Below are 14,937 nucleotides of genomic sequence, written 5' to 3'. Positions count from 1 at the left end.
ACATGTTAAAGTCAATTTTAACCATCACCTATACTCAATCCATTACAGCATTACCTCAAAAGAAATCTATTATGAAACCTAGTGAGCTAGATTCTCTCAAGTTGCAGGTTCATATATCCAGTTAACTTCATTTAGTATTACCACAAGCTTAACCATACCAGACAAGACACAGCAGTAGGAAGGGGTAGAATTAAGCACACTTACAAAGGGCCAACAAACCTTTAACAAACTGTTTCACAACCCCAGTTCCATGATTTACATGCCCATCACTTTGCTGGGATGCCATTCCAGCAACTAAAACCAACTTCAGAAAACCTGCACCATTTCCCCCACCACAACTATGTAACAAAATATGTTCCTGCCACCAAAAGTTAGTAATACTTAACAAAATATCAAAATCACTCCCAGTTTTCATCCCATCCATCTAAACATCTCCTTGAGTGTCACTATTAGACACTCTTTGAGATGTTGAGTCATCCATCCTCTTGTCATAGGACATTTGCCAAACCAATAATTGTCTGACATCCCTTTTCATCTCATCCAATTCTGTCTTGTACATCAATGCCTCATTTTTATGCTTCTCATTTTCTTGGCCTAGGTGCTCAAGTTGTGCCAACATAGCTGATGGTCTAGTCTTAGTTATAATTGAACCACCAAGTCCTCTTGTATAACCAGACCTGTGGCCTAGCACATCTCTGAATATTGTATTTGCAGCCTCATCTGTGCGCTCCTCAGGCTGAATCTCATATAATTTCTCACACATTGTATTCTGATGCAATCAATACATATTGTATGAGTTAATGTTAGGGGAAATAACCAAAGTTAAATGGGGTTCCTTGAATTAAACAAACTCACTACAAGGCACTAAGTTAGAGAGCACGTACATAGTAAGTTTCTGTCATGGGAGTGACAAATGTCCCTTTTTTCTTTGACCAATGAGTTTCTTTATAGAAATTAACCAAGTTGTCTGCGCTTGGACCCTTCAAATACATACATAAATATGTCAGAAATTCTTTGTAGGACACACTACCACTGACTTATCCACTTAATGATTAAAGTCACCTTAATCTTACCATCTCTTGTATTAACCTCACAAAAGATTTTCTGCCTGCAGTGTGGTTCACTCGCTGCTTTTTCGTATTGGCTGTATTTTGCTTTGATTTTTTCTGCAATAACACATAAACTCTATGTTACTTCCATATTCAGCACATATCACTTTCTATTTACCTTGTTTAAAATCCAATTCTATATAATTTAGCAGAATTACAGCATTACATGTCACTTGTTACCTTGAATTCATCACTCCCCCATCTTTCACATAACTTTTTCCAAACATCTGGTTCCACCAATGAGGTTGACTTCATTAATGCCTCCTGGTGTGTGTCACAACCCTTGTATATTTTATGAAGTTGGTAGTGGAAGTCATTGAACTTCTTCCCGAGATTCCTCTCCACCATCTCACGATGATTCCTTTTGCTCCAATCTAAAATGAAGTCAGCCTGTAAGATCACACCAATTGATCAACATTGCATTTCCATCAATCTTTTTGCCTTATAACATGTATAGAAATATAAATGAATGTGACAAGTTAATGAAACCAGCTCAATACCCTGACACGATTGATCAATTCCTCTTTGTCTTGTGCATCTACAACATCCCAACTATTCTGAATCATGCTTGCATGATGTTTGATAATCCATGTTACTCTTGTTGTAAAGAACACCGCATTCTCACATGATGGTGCCCTCTCACCATCATTAATCTGCAATGGAATTAGGCCGTGCTTACGAAGCTTCATAAACTCAGTGCATCCAGCTGGTCCACTACACCTCCGCATTGTTTGTTTCCCTGCCATTTATAGAAGTCACATGTCAAAACCATTGCCACAACCCAACACATTACACACTCTACAACCACCATCAATGTGTACACATAATTATTGCAGAAACTGTTTGCTCCAGCAATCAATAAGAACCAATTTTTTTTAACCATTCCCATAAATTCTCTTGTATTACCATTACACTCAGGCACATCATCTGCAGTACCACTGTTAATTTCATTAACATCAGTACCCAAAACCATATCTGGGGGCTGAGTTGAGTCATCTGATCCAATGCTTTTCTCAACACTTCGTGTCCACCTACTAGGCTACTCTTGAGGAGTTGGACCACTCCATGTGCAGCCATGACTTGGGACATTGCGAGTTTGTGTCATCCGGCCATGTCCACCAACTCCTCTTCTTGTTCCTCTCATGGCAAGCCTTACTTACAATTGATTGACACTTGAATCTAACATTGATCAATAAAAACTGTCATGGCCAAATGCTGACAGGATGGGGTTAACATCATGAGTTTATAAATGGAACAAATGTTATATACAACTGTCTACGTACAACCAGAACTTATTTAGTCTCTTATACAATCAATTGGATTTACTTAACATTTAATCATCATACACTAGATTACATCAAGGGACCAAACTGTCAGCAGAGTTAGGAATACAAATGATTGTCGGAAATATATATATTTTAGTAGCTACATTATCCACACAAACAGAGTTGGCATAACTGTGTCCATGACTAAATAAAATAAAGTAATTTATTAGCATAATTGTGTCATTGTTGGTGTGCTAGTTTCATGATTATTTACAGACAAATCCATGGTGGATAACACAATGAACTGATAGTAGCATGGAAACTGCTTGTACCTTGTTATACTATGGCTGTAGAGAAGCATATGTACTCAGTCTTGTTGGTTCCATGCAGGTGACTTAAAAACAGTCTTTTGTTTCTTATTCTTTTTGCACTTAATTGCACGTCTATATGTGTCAACTTATCAAATGGTGAAGCAAAATCACCCTACTTGCAAAATCCTGGACAGTTTAATAGCTCTATTACTGGGGAAAGATAAACTGAGCCTTCACCAAATATTTAACTAGCTAAATGCATCTATTTTTACATACCAAGATATTTCCATAATCTTAACTGACATCAAGAAAATGTCAGTTTACTCAGCACACATCACAACATCGTGTATCTCATATGTTGCATATCATTAAGGATAACCAAATAAATAGATTTGCATGAAGCGTTGTCAGACAAAACTTACAAAGGCACTATAGAAGTGAACCATTATGGAGAAGGTACCCGTACAGAGTGGACTAAGGTAAATTCCAAGTTGGTAGTCTTTTGCTCCCAACTTTTCTCCACTCTTTTCTAACATTGATTATAACAAAAAATATTCTATTACAATAAATGGAAAGAAAAGTCCTTATATTAAATAATTCTACGACTTGGGCATATCAACTGCCCTTGGAACTGGTTAGATTATATATATATATATATAGATAGATAGATATATTTTCCCAAGAAATCACTTGATTATGTTTACATTCATTTGCAAATGTAGATTATTAGAGAGAGGTGAGAAATCACATCTCATCAACTTTGCATAAACATGGAGCAGTTAAAATGACTCGAGTTAACAGTTAAGGCATATCATGGATTCAAGTTAGTAACCTGATTTCAGGTTACTAAACAAAATAAGGTGCACCACAGACAAAGTACAATGGGACTTAGCATGTTGGAGTCAACTTACATGGATATCGACAACCTAAATGGAAAGTATTGAAAAATCCAGCCAGTGAGAAAGTGACTTTTCAGCAAAATCCAAAACTTTGCCTTTCGAGGTCAGCTGAGTAACATGTGGAAACTGGGGCTGGAAAGTAGTCTACTTTATTTGCTTTAAGACTGAAAAAGGCAACAGTCAACTTTCCCCCCACATTTTGTCGCTTCAAGAAATTTCACACTCCTGCCACATAGTTTTTACTCCAAGTCTTCTTGTACTCTCTAATTGTACAGTCCATGGGACCCAGTACTTGATCCTGCCTACTTCACATTTTATTCTTATTCTTATTGTACACTAAAGCATACAATACAATAAAGAGATGTAGAATTCTTGTCCATTAATACAAGTCTTATTCTTATTGAAATCTGAATATTTTATTTTTTTGCCAAAATATCTTATTGAAAGCTGGAGTTCATGTACAGCCTCCATGCATGAAATGGTCAGCTAGCGAACATTTCTTTTCCTTGTATATAAAAACCACCTATGTCCCATATGTACGTACGATGCTCTTGATACCAAATTATTAGAATTGCAGCTTTTAATAAATATCAAATATTGGTGCCACATAGGCTGCAGGACAAATATTAAATGGCCAGGATCGAAACCACATACAAGGAAAGGTTTTGTTCCCACCCTCATAAATATATATAGCCACGCCGAATTGGCCTTTTCTGAATGATTCAAGTTTTATTAGTCAAAACTTTATATATTTGAGTGAACTTTACCAAAACAATATCTACATGTGGACCTCACCAACAAATTAAGTGGCACTTGTAATACGACAATATATTTTAACAAATGGCTTCCAGGAATCATTAATGGACTTTATTATTATAATATAAAACCCTTGTTGTTGATCCATTGATCTATTCCTCGTTTACCATGTGCAATGAAATAATTATAGTTGAACACAGTACGTAGTCTCATAAAAATAAATATATAGTTGTCGAAGATTGAGAAATCCATTACTCATACCACATGAGTGAACCTTTTCAACCACAGCTTTTGGAAGTCAAATGGTCGGTTTATTACATCCATTACTTGAAGATTTCATCTCCAATCTGCACTCCAGAACATTTGTCTCTATTGGGCATACCATGACTCAAGTAAACGTGTTTATTACATAATAGGCAAAACAATAAACCTTTTATTTATCTAATATGCCCTGTTTTCATGCACTTAGTATAAACCTTTGTGGGGCAGATCAACCAACAGATTTTCAGCTGAGTAACACTCAAAGATTCTCTCAGTAGACCATACATGTTTTCTGAATTCTGCAATAGATAGTCCCGATACAGAGCTGTAAAATCTCTGTACAAACAAATCATCACCGATTGATTTGATCATCAATCGTCCATGAGTATCTCATATTAATAGAAAAGGCAGTTACATGTATAGTTTGGCAAAATGCTTGGTATTACAAGATCCATGCAGAAATAAATTCATCCTTGACAAAGTTCAAGACTGCATTAATATACAAATTTTCAAAGTCAAACTCTTTATTAGTTACAACTAAAATCTCAGATTCAATAATTTGCAACTTTCCACAAAAATATGCCTACTAGTTGCACTATGCTCTGTCATTGTACTTTCCCCACCAATTTCTCCAATATATATCAAGGCACTCGATGCACTGTAGAAAAAAGGTAATGGAAAAGTGTGAATAAATTGAAGTCGATGCAATGAAATAAAAAGGCACAGCACATAACATAATAGGCAAAATAATTTACATCCATTTAACATGAACAAAGGAACAAGGCCAAACACATAGCAAAGAAAGAAAACTATGTGCATTCTCATACAAATGTGCCTATCAAATCATTGTTTCAGCTACTGGTACAATGGCTATAGGTACAATGGCTATAATATCATAATTTTCCCTTCGGTTTGTTTCCCTGCAATTCCAACATGCCTTATACTATTTTCATTGACATCCTCACAATAGGCAAGATTTATAGTACTATACATGTACATGCTTAATGAACAAACCCAATAAAATATGTAGTTGAGCACAGAATGCCATACCATTGGACAATAAATGGTTCCTGTTTTAGTTTAACAAATTCTGTACACCTGCTAGAAACCTCTTTTTCAAAAATATCATTTACACAATAGTCTCTTAATGGTGTGCTATTTCTTAAATACAATCTTATGTTAAAGCCTATATGGATTTACCATTCAAACTAAAACCTTTAAAAATGGCACATGGAAGGGATTAAAACAGTGGTTCATTACTGTCACCAGTTATAAAGACTATTGATAGACAACGATTTCAGTGGGTCTGAGTTGTCACCTTTTCAATGAACCTACCAAATGAAAAACAGTTTATGTATGTACCTATTAATGGACATACACATTTCTCCATCACATTTTCATACTTATGCATGGTACACACACACACACATGCACTTTTACACACACAGGAACATATATATGTTAGCTAATAAGAATGCTATCTATAGGGGGCTGTAAACATATTTAACCTTGGACACATTATCTATCAAACATTATATAAACAAAGAATGCTTACTTAATCATTAGAGTCAGTTTCATGATCATCATCTCCATCCTCTTCGCTTGACTCTGATGTATTGTCACAATATGAGCCACTCTCATCCGAGGGTGACTCGTTACTAAGAAACTCATCCTCATCAACTCTTGGATCGGGGTGGTGTAACATAACTGTCTCATCAAGTACAATGGGGTCTATATCTAATCGATGCAAAGGCATATCAACGCATGTATCATCTTGATGTACAAAATGAGCTGGTGGAGAATATTCTTCATCCTGGTATGCTTCATCCTTAGGCAATTCATCATCATCGTCATCCCCAACTGTTGTGCTGGGGATGTCATAAACATTCCTACTAGTGACCTTCTGTACTACTAGCCAATTTCTCCCTAAACTCGTATCTTTCAGATAAAAGACTTGGGATGCTTGGCATGCAAGTACAAAAGGGTCGTCCTTGTAACATTTGCGAGTTGAGTCGAGACTTGTAAAGTGATTGCCAACATGAACTCCTCTTCTCATATCACATACATCAAACCAATCACATTTGAACAAATATACATGATGCCATCCTAGATAGTTGAGCTCGATGATGTCCATTACTACTTCGTAGAAGTCAATAGGCCTACCTTGATGATCTCCAGGAACAAGCACACCACTGTTTTGTGTAAGACGATGTTCTTCACGTTGCTTTGTGTGGAACGTAGTTCCATTCATAATGCACCCAGTATATGATGCAACCCACAGGTCAGGTCCACATGCTAGTGCGTAAAGATCATCGGACACCTCATCGGGGACTGAATTACGCAATTGCCTAATCTGGTTCAGATTAACAAAGTGTTAGTTGTATAAAATTGGACAAAACAGCAAAGGCCCTAGATTTGGCCCACAGCATGTTAGAAACAAGGCACTCACGCGCTCCTTGAACCATAACGGGAATTGATTTTCGTGCACATCATCAATGTTAATTACACCTTCGTCTTTCAATATGTTATAATGCTCCCTGCATTAATGCATAAAAACAAAATATTGTCACCAATGGACTTTATTCATGCAAATAGGCAAATGCGGTAAGAGGCAACAATTAAGCAAATTAAAAGACGATACTTACTCAAGGTAGACGGTAATCTCAGGACAATTGTTGAGGACATACCAACATAGTTTGGTAAATGTTTTATTATCTGGTCGAGTTGGACTTGAAGCACCCAATGGCCTTACCTTTTGTGTGAATATTGAAAAATCTGATTTGTTACATCCTTCACAAACATCAACATTGTGCTCTTCTCTATGATATCTAGTTTCGATATCATGGAGATATATCGAACAAAAAGTCAAGCACTCGATGTGAATGTAAGCCTTGGCAATTGAGCCTTCAGCACGAGCCTTGTTTCGGACATAACGCTTAAATTTTCCCAAATACCTCTCAAACGGATACATCCACCTATATTTTACAGGCCCTGCATACAATGCCTCACGTGGTAGATGAATAGATAGGTGCACCATTACATCAAAGAATGAAGGTGGGAGTATCATCTCAAGTTTGCAAAGGATGATTGGTATATCATTCTCAAGCCGCTTCAAGACATCTACATCCAATGTGCGTGTGAACAATTGTCCAAAAAATGAGCTTAGTTCAGTCAAAGCCAATCTGATGTCAGGTCACAGGTACCCGGCAATAGATACAGGAAGTAGTCTTTGGAGGAAAATATGACAATCATGACTCTTCATTCCTGATATTTTACAACCATTTAACGTTACACATCTAGCAATATTTGCAGCAAATCCATCTGGAAATTTCACAGCTTGTAGCCACTGGCAAAAACTTCTCCTCTCATCTCCATGCAACGTGTAACACGCAGGTGGCATAACAAGTTTTTGTCCATGTTCTTGTAAATGTAATTCCTTCTTTATACCAAGAATGGACAAGTCCCTACGTGCATTAATTGAATCTTTTGTTTTTCCTGGAATCGCCATCAAAGTTCCCAACATGTTGTCACAAATGTTCTTCTCAATATGCATTACGTCAAGATTATGTCGAATTTTCAATGTTGACCAATAAGGTAACTGGAAAAAGATACTTGTTTTTGTCCAATTCAATTCATCGGGTCTTCGCTTTCTCTTCCTTCCACCTTTTCCAAATAATACATCCCCAACATTACTTAGTTGATCCAGTAGATCATGGCCAGATAATTCAGAAGGTGGGTTGCGGTGATCAGTATTGCCATTAAAATTAGCCTTTTTCTTCCTCCAAGTATGTTCTAGAGATAGGAAACGACGATGACCCATATAACAATGTTTTTACCATATTTCAACCACAAAGATTCAGTATCAGCATTACAAGTTGGACATGGCAATTTTCCTTTCGTGCTCCACCCAGAAAGATTTCCATATGCGGGGAAGTCATTAATCGTCCATAATAATGCTGCATGTAATTGAAAAGATTGTTTTCTCGATGCATCATACGTCTCAACACCAGTTTCCCACAAGTCATTCAATTCATCAATAAGAGGCCGCAAATACACATCGATCTCATTGCCTGGTGCCTTTGGTCCAGGAATTAAAAGAGACAGCATGAAGAACTGGTCTTTCATGCACAACCATGGCGGCAGGTTGTAAGGGACAAGTATTACTGGCCATACACTATAAGGTTTGCTCATATTATTGAAAGGGTTGAATCCATCACTGGCTAGACCAAGGCGCACATTACGAGCATCAAGAGAAAATGATAGATGCTTTTGATCAAATTCCTTCCACCCAACTGAGTCATGTGGATGTCTCATCACATTCGAATCGTCAATGCCTTCTTCTTTGTGCCACCGCATGGCTACAGCTGTATCTTTCGACATGAACAACCTTTTCAATCTTGGTGTTAATGGAAAATATCGAAGAAATTTGTGGGGGATTTTTTTCTGTTTAGTGGTGCGGGTTACCCATCTTGACATACTACATTTGGGACAATCATACCTGTCAGAATTTTCTTTCCAGTATAGTATACAATCATTTGGACATACATCAATTTTTATGTAACCAAAACCAAGGGCCTGCTCCATCCTTCGTGACTCGCGGCATGATTCAGGCAAAACTGCATCCGGAAAAGAAGTTTTCAACAACTTTAGTAGCATGTCAAATGACTTAACACTCCACCCCCCAATTGTCCTTATATGCAACAATTTCACAATGAATGATAACTTTGAGAACTTAGCACATCCTGGAGAGAGTGGACGTTTAGCATCTTCCAATAATTGGCCAAAACTTTTTGCCCTTGGGTCAACATAGGTGGGTCCTTCACTGGTAGACCCTTCAACTTGCTCCACATTTGTAAATGATCCAAGCTGGATATCATCTAACATTTCATCCATGTCATCAACGTAGTCATCATTTTGCACTTCACTGACTTCATCATCAATGTCATTAGCATCCCAAGTCTCTTCCTCTCCATGGAAAATCCATTCGGTGTATTTTTCATCAATTCCTATAGTGAATAGGTGTCTTTGCACCAAGTCTATAGTCTGGAAGAAGTTATTACAACAGTTACGACAAGGACACCTAATATTGTTTGTTGTTGCATGAGCTTGGGCCAATGTAATGAATTGATGTACCCCTTCCTGATATTCTGTGGACCTAAATCGGTCAGTTATATGCATCCAACTTTTGTCCATGTCAAAATCACTGTAAAATGAAAATAACGGAGTTGGATAGTTATCGGTATAGTCTAAGCAAATATCATGTAAAAGCTGGTAATTGATGATGTTTTAGGACAACTGTTATTTTGTAATACGTCATAAATATATCCTCATTCTTGATACTAATAACGTGTTCCCATGATTTCCCATGATTGAAAAAAAGTTAGTATCTTATATTGATAATAATAACGTGTTCCCATGATTTCCCATGATTGAATATCATGGAAAAATTTATTATAACGTGGAGATGGAAAGAAACAACCTAAACTGCAGCTATGGAAAAGGGTGTTGGGTTGTCTATTTCACAAAAATCTCTCCAAAGAGATTTTGTGTCTCTCAAGTATACGCTAATAATAATAATTCATGAATGATCTGGCATATTGCATCAAGGTGATATATGTTGCATGCATGCAAGGGAAGTTCCTTCAACAATTTTAATACATAACAGCAGCTTCCCCAGGGTGTTATATATATGATCAAATTTCAGCATCGACTATATATATATATATAGCTCAAGTGGTACTATGGATATATTATGTTGCTCCCGTTTGAATAGGTGGAGCTGCCATGGGGCATTCTACAAGGATCCATGAGGGGTTTTCGACAAACAATCTGCATGTAGTCATACCCTCCCCCATCTCCCATGCCCCGCACTACCCCATGCCATTCAATCCATCTCCCCTGCCCAACACAAAATACCCCTCCCCTTGAAGAATAACCATTTAAAAAAGTAAAAAAATCTCAGGCGCAAAAAAATAAATACTGGACTTCACCAAAATTAATAAAGTTTTGCACTGATTCAAGCCTTGTTCAAGCATATAGTAAAAGAAACTGTCAACATAATATATTAGAAAAGATAATTTGAAAATCCTGCAAGATATTCTGTATTAATTTTGATCCACCACAGACTTCATTAAGGCTGAATCAGAAAATAAACAATAGAGAAGGTCATTTGTCAATTTAACAAAGACACAACTTAGTAACTTGGATAAAAAATGAAAATCCATAACTGAATGTTAAAAAAGAAGGTGGTGAACCAAAGGAAGAACAAGAAAGATGTGTAAATGTATAAACCTCCTGACCCTAACTGTAGCCAATGAAGAATAAATTACTGCTACTGAACCATAGAGTCAAGAGATGTAGAGAGAAGATGAGAGCTGGGCAGAAGAGAAAATGGGAATGTTTTTCTGACCCAAAAAGAAATGGTGGATTTTAAGATCCTTCTAAAAATTGATGGAGGAGGAAAACTAAGCTAAATAGAGAAAGTAGATGGCAACAGGGGAGGAAAAGTAGGAGAGAGAATGGAGGAGAGATGACCTCGAGGGGAGGGGATGGGTAGTGCAGGGTAGCGGAGATGGGGGGGGGGGGGAGGTTTGTTGACTACCTGCGAACTCGTTGTTAGGGGGATGAGTGAAGGAAGAGGAAGAGCATATTTCAGCCTAGTGGCTAGCTGAAAAGTTTCACATGATAATAGAATTTGCATGATTATGCTCAATATCTTCCCAAGTTAGCATCATTGATACCAAATACAGTAGTTGATCTGGTTGGTAATTTAGAAAACTTGTCATATGTATCTATCTTTGGAGTTTTCATGAAGTGTAACATTCTGGAAAAAAAAAAAAAAAAAAAGAAGAAGAAGAGAAATACATATATATATGAAACAATAACACAACTTGTTAATATGGCATAATTACTTAAGCATTATGATTTCTACCATTACACAAAGGCTAGTACTATTATGAAATGGAATGCTATTCACATCCATATATATAAATAACATATATGGATGTTTTTCAGATCAACAATATCAAAGTAAAAAATGTCAGGAACAAGAGAAAAGTTACAAACACGATGTTTTATGTCATTAATAGTTGTTTTCTACTATGCTGTAAAATCGCTGATTTGAATTATTGTTATATTCACAGAAATTAAGCAAACCACAGATCAGGCTAGCAAGCAAGTCTATACTTTAACATAACTTGATAAGTAAACCATTTCAGATTAATGCACTTAATCTAAAATCCAGTTTGTCTAGGTGAGATTCTCTCTCAAAATTTCATTTTCTCTTCAATTGCAGTACATTCAGAAAACTGGTTATATTATCTGTGGCAAAAACTTCAGGTGCTTAAATGAATTTTTTGGGTTCCCTATGAAACTAGTAACTTGGATAGAGTGGAAATTAAATACATGTTTTCTATCCAACAAGTATGATAAATTGTTGTAGCCGCTTATGGTAACTTCTCCAAGTGGGTAGGATGGCTATAAGGCAGAAGAGGAACCAAGCAGAAATTACTGGGTCTTGTTTTTGTCATCAAATGCAAAAGGTTTGTTAGAAAATTACAAGGGATGTTGCGGAAGCTAGACATAATACACTGTTTTACCAAGTCAGAAAACCAAGAGAGAGGGATACAAACAAATCATGAAAACTACTAACAAATAAAACTTGTTGTAAATCACGCATATTGGTTATAGATGCAAGATGAAATTCGTTGATCCTTCATGAAAACTAGCCACAAATGTCCCTTAAATACTTTTTTTTTTTTTTTAGTAAGGGAGACAGGTAATACAATAGACCAAGCCAAAAAAATAAAAATAAAAAAACTACTTTTGTTAGAAGGATCTTGTTGTAAACCTCAGCTAGTATGATTCAATTACTACTAGAGGTTGAACTTTATGTAGCTTGACTATTTCCCAGTCCTATTTATACTTTTTTTGTTTTTCTAAGCAAGCATATTTCAGTAAAGTAAAAGATTATACCAGTCCTATTTTTACTTATTTCATGTCACTATTACAATTTCTCTGCTTTGCACAACCACACGGGTTCCAGTAGCTGTTTGTTAGATTTGGGCAGCTAACAAAGGGAAATATTAAAGGCATCAAACAAAATCCTCCATCAATCCATTTATTGCTGCGATCAACCCCATCTGCCACCAAAATCATACAACATCCCACATACATGAATTTAATCCCATTTGCTTGGACCCTGTTCTACGTTGGCCAAACCCCCAAAAACTCACAAGTACGTATATGCTAGCATCTAAAAACTTCTCAAAACAAATCCTTCCACAAATAAATTATTGTAAAGTAGATAAAGCATGGCAATTTTACCTATCACTTGCAAATGACCAAGACATAACTTGTGATTTTAGAAACCCAAAATCTGAGAGAGATAGACACGGATTGAGGGAGACCCTATTCCAGCTAGATTGAAAGGAGATGAGATAGTAAGCTCAAATTAGTAAGTGTGGAGGAAGCTGTGAAGCGCATAGGTTTGCACAATGGGGCAGCCTTGATTGGGTAGGAAGAGAGAGGGAGAGAGAGAATTATACGAACGTATGGTGAAATATAAAGAGAGAGACAAAGGAGATCAACTTACCGGCCAGGCGGGAGGCGTGGAACGACGGCATGGAGGTGGTGGAAGGTGTCAGGTGTCGAGGTCGATGGTCATCGAGAAGCCAATTTCTGGAAAATTTCGATGGCACAACTGATTGCAGAGAGACGTTTTTAGGCAATTCCTCACATTTGCCTGGTGGAGTTTAATGCGACTGGGAAAATGTCGCTGCAACAGAATGACAAACATATTTCCTTGTGCACAACCGAAATAAATTCTTACGACGAGTCTAATTCGCCGTAATACATATCACCCACTGCGAATTTAAGTCCCGCCACAAGAAAAATGCCGCTACAGTAATTAACCCTTTGTTACGTCTAAAAAATGTACGCAGCATAATAACTTGGCAGCAAAACTTGGTTTTTCTTGTAGTGCCAGATTCATCAGATCCATAAATATGGCTTGTGCATTAGTTAAGCCAAAAGGCATGACCAAGAATTCATAATGGTCGTACCTAGTTCTGAATGCTGTCTTACGCACATCCTCTCCCTTGATCTTCAATTGATGATAACCCGATCTGAGATCAATCTTAGAAAATGCTTGTGCACCTTGCAATTGATCAAAGAAGTCCTCAATGTGGGGGCAATGGGTATTTATTCTTTACGGTTACTCGGTTAAGTTCTCTGTAATCTATACACATTCTCATTGTTCCATCTTTCTTTTTCACAAACAAAACCAAAGCTCCCCAAGGTGACACACTGGGTCTGATGAAGCCTTTGTCCAATAAATCTTGCAAATGATCTTTGAGTTTTGCTAACTCAGATGGTGCCATCCAGTAAGGGGCTTGGGAAAGAGGTACCGTACCTGGGGCTAGTTCAATGGCGAACTCTACTTCTTGATCCGATGGTAACCTCGACAAATTTTCAGGAAAAGACTCTAGATGTCATCTAACTTCAATTCTTGATTTGGTTCATCCACCACATAGGTCAGATATCCCTGACATCCATCACGTATTAACTTACCCACCTGGACAACAGATAAAACTGGTTGGAGGACACGTACTCTAGATCCCATAAACCAAAACTCTCCACCCTCCGGAGGTTTGAACACCACCTCATTCTTGAAACAATCAATACTGGAATAAATATAACCTAACCAATCCATTCCCAATATCACATCAAACCCAGTCATAGGGAAAACTATCAGGTTAGCTGGCATTTCTCTCCCACTAATTACTATTGGACACCCTTGAAGAATCTTGCTACAGGTCACTGAAACTCCCGCTGGGGTTGAGACTAATAAATTATAAACCATCCTTTATGCTTCATTAGGACAAAACTTGGCATACTCCATTGAAATAAAAGAGTGAGTAGCCACAAAATCAAACAAAATAGTAGCTTTGTTAAAGAAAAAGGGAAGAATTCCTGTGATTACACCAAATATAATCCATAGAGATATTGAAATGGCTCATCCTAAATTTTTTAACAAACAAAAAGACCTTCAAAAGAGGAAAGGAACTAAGAATATACCTATGATTACATCATTCTTGCCCTCCGCTTCCCTTGGTGTCAAAGCGAAAACTCGTGCCAATACAGATCTGCGCTGGTTGTTACTCTGATTTATCGGCCCAAAGCTTTGAGCTATGTTGGGCCTCTTGTTGACCTCTGATTAAGCCCAAAGAATAACGCGGTAGTTGTATCGCAGTTTTGGGGTGTCAATTCCACAGGAAGATAAATTAAAAGAATAGCAAAAGGAACAAAGAAACTAAAGAAAAATATTAAATAATTA

At 37.1% G+C, this 14,937-nt stretch overlaps 1 protein-coding gene across 1 annotated transcript; it reads right to left on the bottom strand.

Moving 5' to 3' along the window:
- Positions 1-4,940: 4,940 nt before the first annotated feature.
- On the bottom strand, positions 4,941-13,230 carry LOC122279792. Its single transcript, XM_043090622.1, has 4 exons — positions 13,195-13,230; positions 7,051-7,138; positions 6,157-6,954; positions 4,941-5,259 (listed from the first exon to the last, which is right to left on the bottom strand). Exon 3 carries the CDS (start codon positions 6,850-6,852, stop codon positions 6,157-6,159), a length of 696 nt encoding a protein of 231 aa, XP_042946556.1. The 5' UTR covers positions 6,853-6,954; positions 7,051-7,138; positions 13,195-13,230; the 3' UTR covers positions 4,941-5,259.
- Positions 13,231-14,937: the final 1,707 nt, after the last annotated feature.

Source organism: Carya illinoinensis, chromosome 10 (genome assembly GCF_018687715.1).
Source record: "Carya illinoinensis cultivar Pawnee chromosome 10, C.illinoinensisPawnee_v1, whole genome shotgun sequence".
Lineage (NCBI taxonomy): Eukaryota > Viridiplantae > Streptophyta > Magnoliopsida > Fagales > Juglandaceae > Carya > Carya illinoinensis.
This window is presented reverse-complemented; position numbering and strand designations above follow the sequence as displayed.

What these genes read in the sequence shown, in the direction of transcription:
- LOC122279792 (XM_043090622.1), bottom strand. Translation starts at nt 6,852, where the DNA reads ATGAATGGAACTACGTTCCACACAAAGCAACGTGAAGAACATCGTCTT.